General features: G+C 39.8%; 1 protein-coding gene across 2 annotated transcripts in view; it reads right to left on the bottom strand.

Annotated features, from left to right (window-relative positions):
* Nucleotides 1–18,520, bottom strand: part of GSG1L (GSG1 like) — a 63,087-nt gene that overhangs the window by 21,368 nt on the left and 23,199 nt on the right. For both annotated transcript variants that reach the window (XM_032197284.1, XM_032197285.1), the window contains exons 3-4: nt 3,471–3,623; nt 120–231 (exon numbers count right to left, since the gene is read on the bottom strand). In XM_032197284.1, the coding sequence (XP_032053175.1) occupies nt 120–231; nt 3,471–3,623 (265 nt within the window). The remainder of the gene's footprint in view (nt 1–119; nt 232–3,470; nt 3,624–18,520) is intronic.

The following is an 18,520-nucleotide window of genomic DNA, read 5'->3' as shown; positions in this document are numbered from 1 at the left end:
TTTGGCAGCTGGAAATTCACATGCATGTTACTGGAAGTTTGAGATGCTTCTTACAATCTCCCAACAGACTGATGGAACAACTCAAAAATTAAAAGATATTAACTAGCAGTGACACTTACCAGAAGGACCATCCATAATCCCATGAATGAGGTCTCCAGTCCTCTGGCCCAAGGCTGACTGTCACTTGGAAAACTTGAGTATACATCATGTGTGCCACCATCCCCAAGAGACCTGAGAAGTATGGATTGTACCATGAAACTTTGTGCTATTTAAAAAAATCTTTTAATAACACTAGGCAACTCTGAAAGCTCTGCTAAAGTCTTTATGTTTTTTTTTTAATGCCTCCTATTCTAACGTGGAGGTGTTTGCAGAGGAAAGGTGTGACTGAGAGCTCATTATTTTACATCATACTGAATTCTCAATTAAGAGAAGAGTTAAAGAAAGAAAACGGTTGAAGAAAATTTTGCACAATTAGCATTGCCTCTAACCATGCTGCTGCAAAACAAGGGTATACCACCTACAAGATATGTCACTTAGCCCACCTCACACAGGCCTCAGGTAAGAGAATAAGGAGAGACATTTCAGTAGGCAAAGCTAGGCTGAAAATGTCGCTCCAAATAGAATGTTATTTTAGCTGAATGATTGTTAAGATTTAAAAATCTGTACTCTCAGAAAACAGTTGGATGTTACACAAAGAATTTAAGTTAATAGCTTGATACTGATATTCCTGGTAATGTGTGGTGAGATTCTATCACAGGAATACTTTTAATGGTACAATGTTGATAATGCTTGCTTTATGACACCTCTGTATTTTTTTCTGAGATAAGTACAACTAAATGAATATTAGGCCATGTGTTAGCTGCAGTTAGATGACATGGTAACCTGAGTTGGCTCTGCCACTTTGCTGACCATCACAGTTCTTCAGCTTAAGCAGAAAAAAACGCCTGTGTTTTTACACTTAGACATCCCTCTGAGGAAAAACAAAACTGTTTTCAAGAAGTGGTAGCAAGTGGCAGCTCTGATTCTTGGGGAATTTTCTAGATACAATAGGCAGCGATACGTCTGCTTTAGTGACTACACGGTGCAGCTGAGCTCACAAGAAGCATGGGTCTAGGCGGTTAGCTAAAGGTAGAGCAGGGTCATCCATTTTCCAAACAGACCTTGGGCCTACAGATGTTAAACCCCACTCTGTGCTGCAACAACAGTTGAAGGCACTTCAAAAATACCAGTGTTCTTCCACAACAGGGCACATTACACTTTGTCCTTAACTGAAGTCACCATTTACCCATGTCTCTGACCATCCTTTTTTTTTTTTTTGGCTCTTCTCAACTTGACTCCTGTTTTCTTCCAGAATCTAAAGAACTTCATTAATCTCACTACATGTGTGGGTGATTCAGGGCTGTTTGGGGGGGAGGGAAGCTGGGGGACTGCCATGTTTGTGCTGAAGGTATATTAAGCAGGACATTGTTGTAGGTACGTTAAGCAAGACAAATGTCATATTTAATGCAAACAACTGCAGGGGCTGAAAGAAGATACTTTATTCCAAGAAGCCACAGTAAATTGCTCAGCTGCTCTGTGTCAGTGTGACACAGTGGAAAGTCAGGAGGTGGAAGGAGCAGCTCACATCAGCAGAACTGAGATTTCAGCAGGGTGGGTGGCCTAGTGGGAGCTCAGCAAGCTGGCACACACCTGGCTTGTTTCTGGCTGTATTTCATTTCCAGAATTTGTTGGGAGCTGGTTATACTTTTTAAGTCAGAGAATTTTTCTCCAGCTGATGGTTATGCATTGATGTTAAAATTTGTGTCTTGCTGGTCATATACCTTCTCTCAGTAACTTTTCGACCTTGATAAAAGTATTACAGACTACCCTGAGGCTTGTCATAGTCACTTGGAGCCATCAGGAGGTTTGACAAGGCTAGAACTAACTTCAGCAAGGCTGTTCTGTTCTGTTCCATCGTACAAAGATTTAATGGGGGTTTCAATAATGTTCAGACCTCCACTGTATGGGAGGCTGGGATGCCAGTCCAGTGACACAGGTGAGTGGGAGGTCTTGGACAGAGACTGCTGAAATTCAGGCACCAAAGTGAAACTGAGTCATTTATTGCTTTTTCTGCCTAACTGGGGCGGGGATGTTGGGGGTGGACACTTGTCTCTGCTGTCAATGGCATTATGCAATATATAAGATATAGATAATAGATACAAGCTATAGATAATAGTTTTTTATTAAGGGAAGCCAAAATTATATAAATGGGATCTTGGTTTTTCATTGATTAAATATCATAGACTCATACAACAACAGTCACCTCCCTTGACCTGCTGGCCACTCCTCTGTTGATGCAGATGCATGTTGTATTTTTATTTTTGCTTTTTCCTCCTTTTCTATCCTTTTCCTCCCAAAATTTTAAAATTTATATTTGGAACATAATGGCATTCTACTTACAAATAAAAACAAAAAGACAGGTAGGAAAGAAAGCTTTGTAATTCTCACAAAACTTTAAAAGTTCAGTTAATGGCAAAGTGAAAAAGAAACAACTCCTGTAAATATTTTTTCTGATAATGCCACAATGTTTGAAAACTGAACCTTTTTTTTTTTTTTTTTTTTTTTTTTTAAATCCAAATGCCATCCAAATCTGAAAATTATGCTATTATGCTTTGGTGGTTTTTCCAGATTTTATTTTATCTTTTTTGGTCCCTTCAGGTCTACTTCTGAGCTAAGTTTTATATCATTAACTGTAATTCACAATTTGAGGCAATCTCTGAAGTCTGAGGCTCCTTCACAGAAATGTGCACTGCATGTTATAATGTCTTTCAGATTGAAATACAGCAGAATAAAATCCTCTTGTGTTGCAGAAGTTCTTCTTGCCAACGAAGTCCATCTAGGAGTGATCACAAAAGCCATCTGTGGATGGTTGCTTCTATAAATCCTGGGAAGTGGAGTTTTTAGACAGCGCAGAGTGAATTGGTCCTCAATTACATGGCCAGATTTGATAACTCTTTTTAGAGAAGTGAATTCCTCAAGTTCATATGCTAAAGGCTCCAGGTACAGACAGCATGAAAATAGCCTGAACAGTTGCTCTGGAAGTTGCACGTTCCCACATTATTCTTGGGTTTGCTCCTAAGTGTGATTACTACAACCCTTTCTTGGGGAAAAATAATTTTCAACACTATATATTTTTCATTTCCCATTACCTGAGGGTATAGTAATGGCTGTGTGGGCTGTGGGAGATGCTAATAACTGCATTGCCATTGTGAAATCAGGACTATGTTTTTTTTACTTCTCTTTGGCAAGAGACAACATTATAATGCTGTCCTTGCTCCCAGCTTGCAGTGGAAATGTGATAGCTAACCAAGGATAAAAGAGTCTTGTAGCTCCCAGTTTTTATTCTTTCAAAGTTTTAGAATTTTTATTTGTCCATGTTCCCAGGGAAAAAAAAAAAAAAGGAAAAAGAAAAAAAAAAGGAACATTCATACCTGAAAGCACAGTGAAGACAGCAGCAAAGGCATTTAACTTGAGCCCATCTATTACACTGCTTGAATGAAAGAGCTCGAGGCACATAAGGCTGAATCCAACGATTAACAGCATGATGTACAACACTTCAGATACTACTGACAGCCACAGGACACCTGCAAAGTACAAGCGGAGCAACCAGTCACTTATTTGGTAAATAGTTTCATGAGGTTAAAGTTGATAAAAATTAATTACAAAATCAAGAATATTTATCAGTAATTGGGTATTCCAGTAGATTAAATTTAGTAAACAACTACACAAGCTTTGAGAAGTAGAACAGGTGGTGAATAAAAATCTGAAGTACAGAAGGGTGGTGAAGATGCTAGAGAAAGACAAAGCTGTTGCTTAGGATCCCAGCTTGGCCAGAGAACCTCTTTGGGTATACCTAAAACATCTTGTCTCCTGTGACCCAAAACACAGGACAGAGTACATTTTTCCCCCACTATGTCATACTTTAGATGGGCATGCATTGTGGTGATAGCACATATTCTCCTAGAGCATATTGGGTTGGTGGGAGATGAACAGTCTTGGATACCTCCTTTTTGCAAGACTGTTCAAAGAAAATGTTTCCAGTCTGGACTTTAAAATATGTATTAGAGCATAGTCCTGGGCCCCATTCTTGGAAGCTCTCTTTCACAGAAGTGAATGTTCTGCTGAATGAATGCTCTGACTTGGGGTATTTGGATCCACTTCATAGATCTCTGCTGCTCCAGCTAATACCTGAATGCGAGCAGTGTGGAACCAGTTTTTATATTACACCCAGTTGAGCAGCTGCAGATAAAAAATAAAAATAAAATTGTGCTGCCTTCTGTGTTTTCAAACCCCAGATGGGTTTGAAAGGGAGAAGGGAAGAGTTGATGTGCCCTGTTTGAACCTCAACTTTTGTAGCTCTTTGGGGCTGTGCACAGGTAAGTGGTTCATTTTGGTAGTGGCTGTGTGAGACTGATTCATTCATGGTGGATGTTACATCTGGATATTTCAGCACAAAGCCTCTAGCAGGAGTCCTTGAAAGTCAGCAAGCCATGGGGTAAATTTGAGTGGATGGTAACAGATGATAATAGTAAGTCTCTGCCAGATTTCTAATAGCTGTTTCTGCATGAGAATCTGCTAGAATTCCTCAGTACATTTGTTAACCTGATAGCTAGAGAACTCACCTGGAAACAATGAGCAGGGATAGAAAATCACAGCCTAAGCTGTTGAAACATGGAAAATTAAGCATCTGAAGACAATGATTTATGTTAGAAAACGCTATTTGTAACCATAGAGACTACTACAGAATTCACTTATATTAATATATGTTCTCTCCTCCTTGGAAGAACATGTGTGGTAATGCATGTAGTTGAGCTTAGCAAATCAGATACACAGTCTCACTTCTATCAAATATTTGAGTGTCCTGTCAATGACAAGGATGATCCCAGCTCACATTTTGTCTGGGAAGTTGCCATTATAATTGCATCTAATTAGTATGTGCTTTTAGCTGTTGCCACCATATACAACCTTTTGAGTTTTTAAACAATGGTACAGGGATAGCCATAAATAAGCCTTTTAATTTTTTACAGTGACTTTTTGTGTAATATTGCATCCATCAGCAGTAAACACCTCTTCTTCTCACACCTGTTAGTTAGTTTGCTATCAGGGCAACTGGTAACACTTTTCTGAAAAGAAACAGGAATGAGAGACAGCAAGGGTCTTGTTCTAAGATACAGGAGGATTAAAGAGGGATTTTACCTCATTTTGTCAAAACCAGAAGTTTCTGTGACATGAAAATGATGAAATGCCTTGAGTCACAAAGAATCAGATTATGTAAACCTGACCTATAACCTGAGGCAACATAAAGCCCTAACTAGTTCTAATTCATAAATGTCTCAATCCAGCCTTGAAAGAGTAATACACAACAAATCTGCCTGGATGGTTATTTATTCCCTGTATCAGCTCTCACAGATACTCATTACTGGTATCTGCAGACCAGAGTAGTGCTGTGTTAGTGACTGCAGTTCAAGGCTGTGGTGTGGCTTTCCTGGCAAGAAATCCATCCCCTTGTATCAACCCCTTTCCTTGCAAGATTTCTTTCTTCTCCATTTATGCCATGCACCTGATCCCTACTCTCACCCCCCTTAGTCTCATGTCTCTGTAATGATCATTTGCTCTGATCACCTCCAGCATCTTTCCAGGGCATTAAAGGCAAAATAGGCTTGGGTTGTGCAGAATGGTGCTGGGCATAATATTGCAGTGTACAGCATCTCCCAGTACCCCTGTAATATTAGTGCTCACTAACACTGGTAAACTGGGCATTTCTAAGAAAAGTGCACCAACCTCCTCACACATACTATAACAGTCTCTGGCTTGCTTCCAAATTAAATGCAGATTTGAGATTTGGTGCTGTGGGAATAATAGAAGAGGCCTTAATACTAGGTTCTGATGCTTAGCATTGTTTGATGCAGGCTTATAAAGTAATTATGATTTATTTTCTGAGCAGATGAAAATGTTATTTTCACCTGTGAGCCAGACCTAGATTTATTTGGTAAATAAAATGTGCCACCCATTGTGTGTTTTGTTCAGAATTGTAAACAACCAGCCATACTAACTTAACTTCCAAAATTCTGGTGATTCTTTTTGCTGTTTCTATCCAGCCTGATTGCTAGTGCTTCTTCCCCATCTTCCAGTGCAAAGGCTTCAAAAAGCTTCAAAACCCATTTTATACAAAGGATGAACTGCAGTTGTCGTTCATTCACCTTACAGTGGCTTGTAAGTATTTCAGACTGACTGAAGAAACCAAGAGCTTGGAGGTTTTCTAAGATTTAAGAATGCCTGCCAGATGCATAGGCATATTTGTATACCACCACCAAAATTCCAATAGCACACTACTCAATAAGCAAGCTAATGCAGTTTACCAGGAGTAGCAGAGAAAAGTAAGCTTCAATGTAAATGTCTTCAAAAAGCCCTCAGAGCCAGGAGCTTCAAGAAGCTGGGAAAGTCAGTGTGGTCTCACTGACCATATTAGAATTTCTTTATTTTGGTTTGTGAGGTTTAGTGGATGTACATCACCTGTATATAAGCTTTACTTATTGCCCAACTAGGCAATAAGGGTGTTTGAAGGTCGGTGCGGTTGACACAAGTGTAGTGTGCTTGAGAAATGCCAAGAAACTGAAGAGGTGCACAGTATGTCTGTGTGGGAGAGGCCAGGTTAACATGTCCAGAAGAGCAGTGAGTAAAAGAGCTCAGCAGTGCAGTTTCTGCTGTGTTGTAACTGCTTCACCTCCTCCCATACACTTTGCTGGGGAAGGAGAAAGTCAGAGGAGGAAGGCACACCTGACTGCGTGGCTGCTGTCACAGGAAATGATTTGGCTTCTCCAAGCGAAGGAGTCTGAGGAACAAGTGCTGCTGAGAGAAATAGGATCCCTCTGGTCAAACAGGGCAAGAGGAGGGGAAGAGCATCTTCGGCTACAGGCTTGCCAAGCTGGTGAAGAGGTCTTTAAACTAAAGTTGCTGGAGGAGGGGAATGTCAATCTTACCAGTTTAATGTCAATGTCAGTAATGGATGCCCAGAGCCAGGAAAGGGATCAGAGGTCAGCGGGAAAGCACCCTGGAAGAGTAGCACAAAGGAATTCCAGCCACTTCATCCAATAATAGTTTCATTAGGGGCCCGACCTAAGTGCTGCTACATGAATGTATGCAGCAGGGGAAATAAACATGGGGAACTGGAAATGTTAGTTAAGTCTCAATGAGAGATGAGTTTTGCTGTCCTGTGAAACTGTTTTCCAATGAGACACATAGACTGGGTAAGTTTCCTGTGGAAAGCATAGCCAATTATTTCTTCTTCTTTGGGTCCTGATCCTACCTATAAAGGAACTTGATGTCTGACCTTCATGTCTTATTTCATGGTGTACACTGAACATCTACTTTGTGCTTTTTAAAAATCTATTTAATATAGAGGAAGGTAAGTCACACGTAGAATGTTTATACGGGTCTGAATACATTCTGCCCTGCCTGCTTTGATTTTGAATTTAATCTGAAATAATAACATCCCACAAATGTAAGATGTATCTGGATTTTACATCTTCATGTACAAGATGAATAGAAGCAGAACAGTTGATTTGGGTTATTAATTCAGGAGAGAGTGACTCTTTGATCTATGCTGATGCTGATGTCCCACTGCTCCTCTCTCAACTGGAGGTTCATCAGGCAGTCACTTGACATGACTTACCTCCACTTACAACCTCAAATGCCTCCTTCGAGCAAAGTAGATAGCACCCTTTCTTGAAGAAACCTCAGTTGTTCAAGATGACAGGGAAGAAGCTCTTCTGAGTATTTTTCTCTTCTTTTCCTGTCTTCTCTGCTGTCACCTTTTGTGTCTGTCTTAGTACCTATCAGCCTCTGTCCTCTGCTCCAGTGGTTTGTCTGACTTAACTCAGCCTTTGCGAAAATATTTCCTTCAGAAAAGTTAGTGCTTGATTCATTAGGAGTCTCCTACCTCAATGGCCTGTATCTGAGGGTCTGTATTCTTTCTCTCATGTTTTGGTCTTCATCCTTCTTCATCAGTCTGATGTGTGCACAGAATGCTGCTGCGAGCTCATGTACAGAGCTCACCTAAGATGTGTGTGTTATGCCAAGGACATCCCTTGTTAATGCAGAAAGATTTTAGGTTCTGACTGCCTCTTCCTCATAATGTGCAGCATTAGTCAGGCAGTGTGTCATTCCTTCTCACCTTGCAGGAAATAATAGTGCAACATTGCAGCAGCAATGTGAGACCTCTGAGGAAAGGAAGGTCTTCTACTTTAAAAAGAAATAAATAGATCAATAAATAAGATGATTTCACTTACACCCTTGTACACACATATTCTCACAAGCACAAGTGTGTTCAGCCAGTCTTTCCAGGATTCTCTGAAATGATACAAAGAATAAGGGATGCTGTCTGTCAAGTCCTCCTCATGTCTTCTGTGCTTTCTGTAGGTTAGCAACAATGTACTGTTTGCATGTGCCTTTTTGTCCCAACTAGGAGCTGACAATCATCTGTTTTGCTGTTATATCATGTCTCTGTTACATATCACAATTTATTTGCTTTCCTATGTCTCCCAGCCTAGTGGCCTGAGAAGCTGCAGATGGATGGTCAGTAGGATTTTGATGACCTACTAATCTCAGTACCATCAACACCTGCTATTCTGATACACCTTATCTTGCCATTTCTTCCTCAGGTGCTTCCACACTAACCAGACCATCACCTCCTTGACAGGGTTGCTGACAATGATAGAGTTCCATTAGTGTACTGTGGGCCACTTTGGTTCTTTGCTCCTGCTTCACAATTTTTACGTGGGGTATGCTGCACGTGAGATTGTTCTGAAGCTCACTATCAGACTGTAGAGCTATTCCTGGAGGCAAGAGGGAATAGCTATTTTCAGGACAACCTTCTTGAGAAACTAAAGCACTGTAAGAACATGACCTGGGATGAGCTGCTCAACTGGAACTTTAGAGGGCAGAGCTGGAAAAAGTCCACATAAGTTCACTTATATCATAGGAGTCCTACCTCAGAAGGCCCTTCATATCATCTCATCTCAAAACAGGTTACTATCTGATCACCAGCTTTGCATAAAATGCAAACATAGTGATGCTTAAAGGATGTTTTTCATCTGTGCTTCTGTCATTGTACAGAGATTCTGAGAAGACCAACAAGTTAGCCAGGACATAAATGAACTTCTTTGTATCCCCAAGCATCACACTATTGTTATTTCCTCAACAACGTGCTAACAGATTGTCTTCTCTGTGGAGTTCCTGGTGAAAATCACCATTGCCACCTCCTCAGAGAAGAGTGCTTCACCTTTGAGATCACCCTGGAAAACGACTCAGCCACTGAATCAACATTGCTACATGCCAAGCAAATTCATTTTCCAGCAACTACATGTGAAGTGAACAAACCATTCATTGTGATTGAAAATGGAAACTCAATTGCAACGTAACTGTCTGACAAGATCAGATCAGTTCCTCATTTTCCTGTCTGACAGTGGAGGACAGCCTCATGATTTTGGTAGCAGAATCATAGATACTAAGTGCATATCTTCAGAAGTGGGTGATCATGTTGAGTGCAAATACTGCATAGAGACAACATGTTAACAAAAGGATGTTGCAGGCAATTCTGGAATGGGAAAAAAGAAGCAAGCTGATTTTTTTTTTTTTTTTTTGACAATGAGATAAAGAAGCTTTACCTCAGCTTTAATGAGTTTCAAGGCTCAAAAATTCTTCACAAAATTTGAATTTATTTTAGTATGTCAGCCCTGAGCACTAGGCAAGGCCCTGTAAATGATCACACTATTACCTCTCACCAAGGAGCATTCTGAATCAGGTATCTTCAACACTGAGTTTTGAAAAAGTAATCCTGAAAAATGTCATAGAAATTATGTTTAGAAGAACTCCATGCATCATACCACACTTCAATGAATTCTCTATTAAGCAGTCCAAAGACTTCCAGAAATTTTGAGCAGATTTAGCCTGTCTAGTAACTAGTTTAAGAAGCACAAATATGAAACAGAAGTAACTGCTGTTGTCTTTGTAGGTTATCCTGTGGTATGCATCTGGCTTTTTTTTTTTTTTTTTTTTTTTTATGTAAGAAAAACTAGGGGCCGTTCACAGTAGCCTGAGCAAAAATACATATTGAAGCATCAAGTATTATTTTTTAAAATCCACCGCAATTTCCTATCAAAAATAAGCAACAGTTGCTGACTCCAACTTTTATATCAGAAAGTTCTAGTTACATTTACCTCAAGAATGTGAAGAAATTACTGACATGCACTTCTGTGCTTTTTCCCCCACAGCATGCAAAGATGATTCTTCATTGTTTTGTGTTATGTTAGTAAAGCCATTCTCAGGCTTGATAGCAAATTGGGACTGAAATACCAAGAATTTGATACCATCTGAATTATATTATGTGTGGGCTGATAAAGAAGACTTTCCCAGTGTTCATGGAACCACAAAGTTCCATAATTTCATCTACTGTTGTGCTCTTGAGAATAATACAGCTGACAAACCAGTTCTAGAGAATATAAATACACATCTACACTTCTTATCACCCACATTCACATACAAGCAGGGAGTTTTATGCCATATGCTTATGATTATATATTTATTTGTAAATCAGAAAAGTAGATTTTTGTTGCCAGCTCATTATGACAACAGTTTCTCATGCCAGATTGTGAAGTCCTGTCTCCAGATGAAATAATAATATTTAAATCCCCTCCTGGCCTGCTTCTTCAGGCTGGCCAGGTCATGAAAGTGACTATCAAAAATCCAATATTAGTGCTTGTTCTCAAGGCAATACAGAGGAGGTGGCTGAGAGAGAAATTGCTGTTAAGAGTTCAAAGCAGTTTTAATCCATAAACATGAGCTGTTTGCTCATAAAAAATCTCTTCTGGGAAAATCATACTGCTATTCCTGAAGGAGTTTGCTGAGTCATGTTAACTATATTATATGCAGTACAGGCAGGAACTGTGTGCATGAAAATGTTAGTCTTGCATTTTGACTAGTGGTTTGGAAATGTGTTACCTGCCAAGCTATGTGACACTGCCTCCTGATCACCCTGGCATTCCTTGAGCAATGCCCAAGGACTGATAGTCCAGAGTCATTCCTGTGGGCCCTTTCTAACAGAAAATCATCTTCCTAATTGTGGTAAATGTACATTGACAATATCTCAATGGGATTTTATCCTCCTTGGAAACACCTACTACTTCAGCCTGTGCTCCCTGCTGAAGATGAGATGTAGTTACTGCTTACCAGCCATTCTAAGAACTGCCCTTCTTTTTGTTGTATTCAAGGGTCTGACTAAAACAGCCTCATTTGAACTGTCACACTGTGCCATGCTGTCCCTGGGTGAGTTATAAGACTGGACTATGGTGCAGAGAGCCAAAGAGATCTTGAAAAGGTTTACACTTGCCAGGTTCCTCATAATTCAGTGTTAAATATCTGCTCTGATAGTCAGGAGTCCAGCTGAGCTACGATGAGACATAGTCTCTCCTCCATCAACTCAGCCTTCATCTGTCTGAGAAAATCTGATACGAGCTGGTGGAGGCTTTGAGTTTTTTCCTCCTTCACACTTCATACAACAAACAACTACGTGCTAGAAACCGTGGAACAGAGTGATGTGTTCTTTGAGATTATCAGACCTGACTGAGATGGCACCCTGGTTCATGGCACCCACTGTGGTCTGCCACAACAGGGGAAATCTAGTTATTTCTTTAATATTCAATTCCAGAACTAATAGCATAATGCTACTGGTACAGTGACAGCTGTTTCAATGTTCATGTAATAGGTGTTGCTTTTATGGTGAGTGTTCTGTAGACTTACGGGTTTGGGTTTCTTACACTAGTGATTTTTAAGATAGGCTGTTTATATATGTAGAGAGTTGATTTCTCTGCATTTTTGATCCTGTTTGCTTCATTTCTCCCACTCTGTACTAGCTTCCCCCTATGTTTCTAGACCCTCTGTCTGTCATTGCTCTGTTTTTCCAGACATGCCCATTATGTTAGAACTGACACCTAGATCTCAAATTAATCTCTCCTCCCCACGTTCACTGTGAGAGAGAAGAGAGGAAAAATATACAAACAGGTACATTTTGTGAAATGCTATGCATCTTGTTTGTGAAAGGAATTAAAATAAGCTTAAAATGGTCACATAAATCTCATGCTTTCTCTTCAGTTGCATTTTGATGGTTTTAGTCATTGGCTCACGTCTGCTGCTCCAAGAGTGGAATTATAAGCCAGAAATGTTGGAATGATCAATAAAAAATGGTGGAAGGAATAAACATTGAGCATGCTGTTGTGGCTGGCACAGGGACTCAGCTCTGAGCAGTCAGTCCATCTGTTGGTTAATGCAGTCTCATAATATCAGACCATCTGTCTGCTCCTCTTGTGCGGCAGTGTAAAAGATGTGGGATGAGAGAAACAGACCACAAAACTAAGAGAGTTCCCTCCAAAACAAAGCAAGCTTCATAATCCTGAAAGACATTGGGCATACCTAAAACTATCTGGTATTGTAAAACTAAGGCAGTCAAAAAATGCAAAGGAGCAGCACACAGATAAGACTATAGTTTGCAGAACGTGAAAGACCATATGACAAATAAAATCAGCAGAAACTGCTTCAGGAGATAGAAGAAGTGCCAGCTGTTTTGGTTTTGTTTAGCTATAGTTCTTTGCTGGTTTCTTTAATTTCAAAGGTGAGTTTGAGCTGTGAGCTAAATAAAATAATTTTCTTTAGTTTGATGGCATGACTTTGGGCTTGATTCTAAATTTAATCCTGCATAGGACATTGAACAACCTGTGGAATATCTTTTTGCATACATTCTCTGTATCCTAGTGTGAATACAGTAGAGTAATATAATGGGAAAGCTCATGACAAACACCCTAAATCAGGATTATCCCATGTGCATTAATTAATATTTTTGGGTTAAATATTTCCTTTGAAGAACTAGAGTTAGCACTGCTAATGTACTTCCTCAGCACTGGGCTGAGAAATGAGTTATACTCAGAACTTGTGGCTACCATTCCCTACAGCAGAGAAACAATGTTCTCCATGCCTTTTGAATTACCAGCATGAAAAGCAAGCTTATTGCAAATTTACCTAAATTCTGATCCTAAGCATGGTTTCTTCTTTGTATATTTAATTGGCTCTTAAAAACAACTTACAATTCACAACAGATGTGTCAGAAAACACAAATAAAAGGTTAGCAAGATCTTTTTTTCTACATAACTTTCCTTATACAAGTGCACAGGTACTTGATTGTGTGGGTATATGTATATATAAATATATATATATATATAAAAATACATATATAAAACCCTATTAAAATTATATTAAAATTAATGTAAGCAGGATATGAAATATTTAAGAAGACAATAGGGACTGTTTTGGGAAGTGTGCAATTCTTACAGGAGAACCAGTTAAATTTCTTTTCACTGGATGTAGGTCTCTAGGTGGTCGAAGCAGTTATAGAAAAGCTATCCTCTTTTCTTCTTCTTCATCTACACAGTACACATGCACACAAAGAAAAAGAAAAAAAAGAAAAAAGAAAAAAAAAATTTAATTGGCTGGTTTGAGTTTCATTTTTGTGTTTTCCATCCTGAAATCTGTTCTGTGTTTTCCTTCTCATACAAAAAAGTGTTTCCTATTTTTGACTGTCATTCTCCTCTCTTCTTAAATTTTATCATATCTTTTTTGAGGTGGCACTGGAAAGGGAGGGATAAGGAGTGCACTCAGAGTGCCGTGGGTGGGTACATCATGAATACATGTGGTGGCATGATGATATTTTTTTGTTATGTTCTTTATTTTCTACAATGATCCTAATATTTCTTTTCATCTTAATCTCTGCAGAGCACTAAATTGATGTTTTCATAGAACTGTCTGTCACCACTCCAAGAACTCTATCCTGAGGGGTAAAAGCTAATTCAGAAGCCATCACTATATTTGTAAAGGTAGGATTATTCTTCGTGTTCACCACTTCGCATTTATCAACATCAAATATTATCTGCCATTTCCCCTCTCACTCACCGCAATTGCATTTTTTTTCTACTCATTTTTCTTTAGTGCCGTGAATGGCCCATTATCAGCAATAAGCTGTTCAACCATTTTCTCAAGCACTTTTGGAAGAGCACTGGCCCCTGTACAGTTCCCCATGGAGGGATTTTAGCTGAACCTTTCATTTCTTTTAATTAGTGCTTGTTTCTCTTACATTTCCTAATTCACAAGGTTTTTTTTTGTTGTTGCTGTTTGTTTTTTGACTTATTCACTCTGCAAGGATGCTGAATCTGTGTATGTTAGTCACAGATGCAAAGTATCTCCTAGAACCATTGTGAATCAACATTCCCACACCCCTCAGGAATAAGTAAAGAGTTACAAGTTTCTTGACTAATTTTTCCATATCCGTTACATTTCTTCAAATTTTAGGCTCTGCATCATATCTAGTGTGACATTTTCTCAGTCTACGTATGGAATTTTAAAATTGTCTCCTACTATTTTCTTTCTTGTCCTTATACCATCCCTAATACAAAGTTTGACCCTGCTACTGTTGGCCACCCCAATGGGTGATCACTAGCATAGTTCTGTACTTTTTCTCTGAGAATGGAATGGAATCCAATTACAGAGATGGTGTTGCTTGTTACTGACATTACCTTGTTATTCTAATTCAACTTGAGTGCACAATACCTGCTTTGGGTTTGAGTGTAATATCATTGCCGTTACATTATTGTCCCACTAGTTATCTTTCTCCCATCAAATTTCTGATACACTAATTATGTCAGTATCCATTAAAATCAGGCATCTAGTTTTCTTTCTTGTTACCCGCTGTTGTAGTGCTGGTTTAGAAACATGTATGGATTTAGCTCAGATTTCTCTTCTTCTTTGTTTAGGTGAGACTTTATTTGTTTATTTGTTTGCCATCCTACTTTTGCCAGCTACTTTTTAGTCAATACATAACTTTTATTTTTTCATCTCTACAGGATGCATTATCATGATCTGTATAGAGGACATACAGAAGGCACCTTCTATCTTTGACAGTGCACTCTATAATTTAAAAAGTCTTCTGTAACAATTCTGAGTGTTAAATACTCACTAGCAATGAACATTTTCTGTCAGATTTCACCTTGCCTCAATTTTTATGGTGTCTGAAAAGTATTGTTTATTTTATGCATGTGAATTACCCTGTGAATAAGTAGAAAGCAATGCTGTATGGGCAGTTGCTCATGACCTCTTACTTTGTTATTTTTTGGGTGGTATTACTCCATAGATATGACAATTGAAGCAGGTGAGGAATTACGGAGTACTAGCTGAGATTGTACCATACCTGTAGGGATTTTGTCCTGTGAATCCTATGTGAATCCTGTCCTGTGTTGGTGCAACCATCTCTAAACTTTGAGCCAACAACCTTTTAGCCTGTTCCTGAAGCAGCTTCCCAGTGAGTCTGTACTCCTCAGGCCAGACACCACATTTCAGCACATGGTGCAGGCACTCCAGGTGTTTGGAATGCACATGAGTCATGGCCACACTGAGCACCATCCCAAAAACCCTCAGAGGCACCACATTCCCTGCAAGCCCTCCCTCTTCCCCAGCAAAGTTATTTCAGCACAGATGCCGTTTCCAAGTAACTTCCTCTGTATATATCCCAGTCCTCACTTGGATAGGGAGTCTAGCCAGTTATGACTCTTCATTCTCCTGATCTCACAGCTGACATTTATACATTTAGGGAAGAATGAGGGAGTTCAAATCTCTACACAGTTCTGTGCAGAGGGAGGAACAGGCCTTTATATGTGGTGTCATTTGTCAGATCATTTGGTGGGACATATTGCTACCTTTTGCTTTATACTGTGGTGCTGCTGTTCCCAGGCATAGTATTTGGCTTTGCTTTCTTCCTTTTTATTGTATCCTCCATGGCCTCTTGGAATTTCTCTCAGGCACAGATTTGAAGTGATAGGAGCTAGAAGGTACACCCAAAAGGGCTGATGAGAGAAGGAAAATTGTGATGGAATGTGTCGCAGCCACAGTGTTCTGGATGGGCACTGCATCAGGGAGCTTGACAGAAAGCTGTGTTAGCAAGCTTTGTTTTGAACAGCCCAAAGGGAGAAGAAAGGTTGGAAGGTATATTTAAAAATGGACCAAGGAGCTAAAAACTGCATGCATTTTCCATTCTAAAACATAAATGTCCTTCACTAAACAGGTTACTTTTCTTCTTTGGACATAAAAATACTCAGCAGGAGCAAAACTTTGATCACATTTTGTGGAGAAGATCCCAGGAGCAATTCAGAACTTAAAGATCAGGTAGCAGTTTCCTTCCAACTCCTTTTGGAAATACGTGCTCCCTTGCTACTCACATCTGTAATGAAAATTAGAAAATAGCACAGAGCATGGGACCCAACAATAACTGTTCAGTGATTGCCCGTTAAGAATCCTGGCCAAAGTAACCAGCCTTGGTTACCACCCTACCATCCTTTATCATTACTGAATGGAAACTGTCATACAAAATATTTGTGAACACAGAAAATGTTTTTTCTATTTATTACCTACCATCACCAAGCTGATTTTATTAAGCAGATTTGGCATTAACAAACAGCAATAGGTAATAAATTCAATGTTAGCCTTAGAAGGTTCTGGCAGATTGTTGGCAGCTGACTTAAGTGTAGGGGAGAGCTCTCCTAGCGTGGGTTGCGAATGATTATTTATACCATTCCGTGGGTCTGTTTGCCCCAAATCTTGCTGCTCAGATTTGCCTCTTTTTAGTAGATGGCACTGGTGCAATATATGCAAAGGCTATAATAGCTGTTCAGAAATATGGTATCCAGCTACACTAGAGATAGATTAAATTTCCTTTCCTCTGCTAAGAAGGTTTTAAATATTATGAAGCGGTTTTATACTGACTTGCTGTTAATTGGTGATGGACTCTAGAAGAGACTGGTTACACAACCAGGCTAAGTTTGTTCATAGACTTCTTTCCAGCATGCCTTAAAAGTGGAAGATGATGTGCTTGGAAGTATTTTGACAGGCTTCAACAACCTGTATTTAGCATAGAAGTTGGTTAGATAGAGGTCTTATTTGGATCAGGGAAAACCAACTGAAAAGAAAAATTTGGGAAGCTAAGTGCCCAGTTGCAGTAATAGTGCATGCATGAATAGAGACATTTTAGACAATTAAAACCTTGAACATACACTTTTAAGTGGTAAGTTATACCAAGAATGTGTTTACGGGAATAAGCTGAAGTCTTATTGTAAAGATAAATTTAGTCTAAAAAAATCCAGTTACACAATGGTCTGTGGAAACCAAAATATGTTAGTATAGCTTACCTCAGAAAAAGGCCCTCGGTTTTTACATATTTGCTGTACATTATCAATATCTCATTTACTTGGAAGAGGAATCAAGTATCTGTCCCAGCATCGGGTGTTACTGAATAGCTAACAAGCTTCTGACCAGTCTGCATGCCCTATCAATGTCACAAGAACGTGGAGGTGTTCACTGGTTTCTCATTGCTCCAAAAGTGGGGGAAATCTGTCTCCTGCCCCTTGCCAGCTGCTGTTTGCCAGCTACATAGTGCTACCACCTTTTCTAAATAGGATTCACTTTGGAATGGAGCAGAAGTCAGCCCTCTGGAATCATCTGGTCTCAATACATTCATTGATCTATTTGAGAAATACAGGTTCAAGTGTTGATTTCTTTGATCTCTTTCAAAAGGGTATTACAGCACAGGGGATACTTAGTAACATCAATGCTGAGTGAGAGGATGAAGAAATTAAAGAATTAGGAAGTTGTTTCTAATTAGAAAAGAACAGAGTAAGTCAGGAAGTTAAAGAATACTACAGCGAAGTTTCTGCTGGAGAGCAGGAAGGCCCTGCAGAGGGACCTGGACAGGTTAGATGGATGGTGGATGTGGCCAATGGGATGATGCTCAACATGGTTAAGTGCTGGGTCCTGCACTTTTGTCACAAAAAAAAACCAACATATAACGCTACAGGCTTGGAGGAGAGTGGCTGGAAAGCTGTGCAGAGGAAAAGGAACTGGGGGTGTTGGTCAATGCTCACCTGAACATACATGTAAGCCAGCAGTGTGCCCAGGTGGCCAAGGCCAAGGGCATCCTGGCTTGTATCAGGAATAGTGTAGCCAGCAGGACGAGGGAGGTGATCATCCCCCTGTACTCTGCTCTGGTGAGGCTGCATCTCGAGTGCTGTGTTCAGTTTTGGGCCCCTTAGTACAAGAAGGACATTGAGGCCCTGCAGCCATATACAGAGAAGGGCTACGAAGCTGCTGAAGGCCCTGGAACACAAATCCTGTCAGGAGCAGCTAAGGGAACTGGGACTGTTTAGTCTGGAGAAGAGGAGGCTCAGGGGACACTTTATTGCTCTCTCCAACTACCTGGAAGGTGTTGGCCTCTTCTCACACATAACTAGAGATAGGACAAGACAGAATGCGGCAGGGAAGGTTTAGGTTGGAAATTAGGAGAAATTTCTTCTCAGAAAGAGTGGTTAGGCATTGGAAACGGGTTGTCCAGGAAGGT

The sequence above is a fragment of the Aythya fuligula genome, chromosome 15, assembly GCF_009819795.1.
Source record: "Aythya fuligula isolate bAytFul2 chromosome 15, bAytFul2.pri, whole genome shotgun sequence".
NCBI lineage: Eukaryota > Metazoa > Chordata > Aves > Anseriformes > Anatidae > Aythya > Aythya fuligula.
The sequence above is the reverse complement of the archived record's forward strand: the minus strand, read 5'-3'. Positions and strand labels throughout refer to the sequence as shown.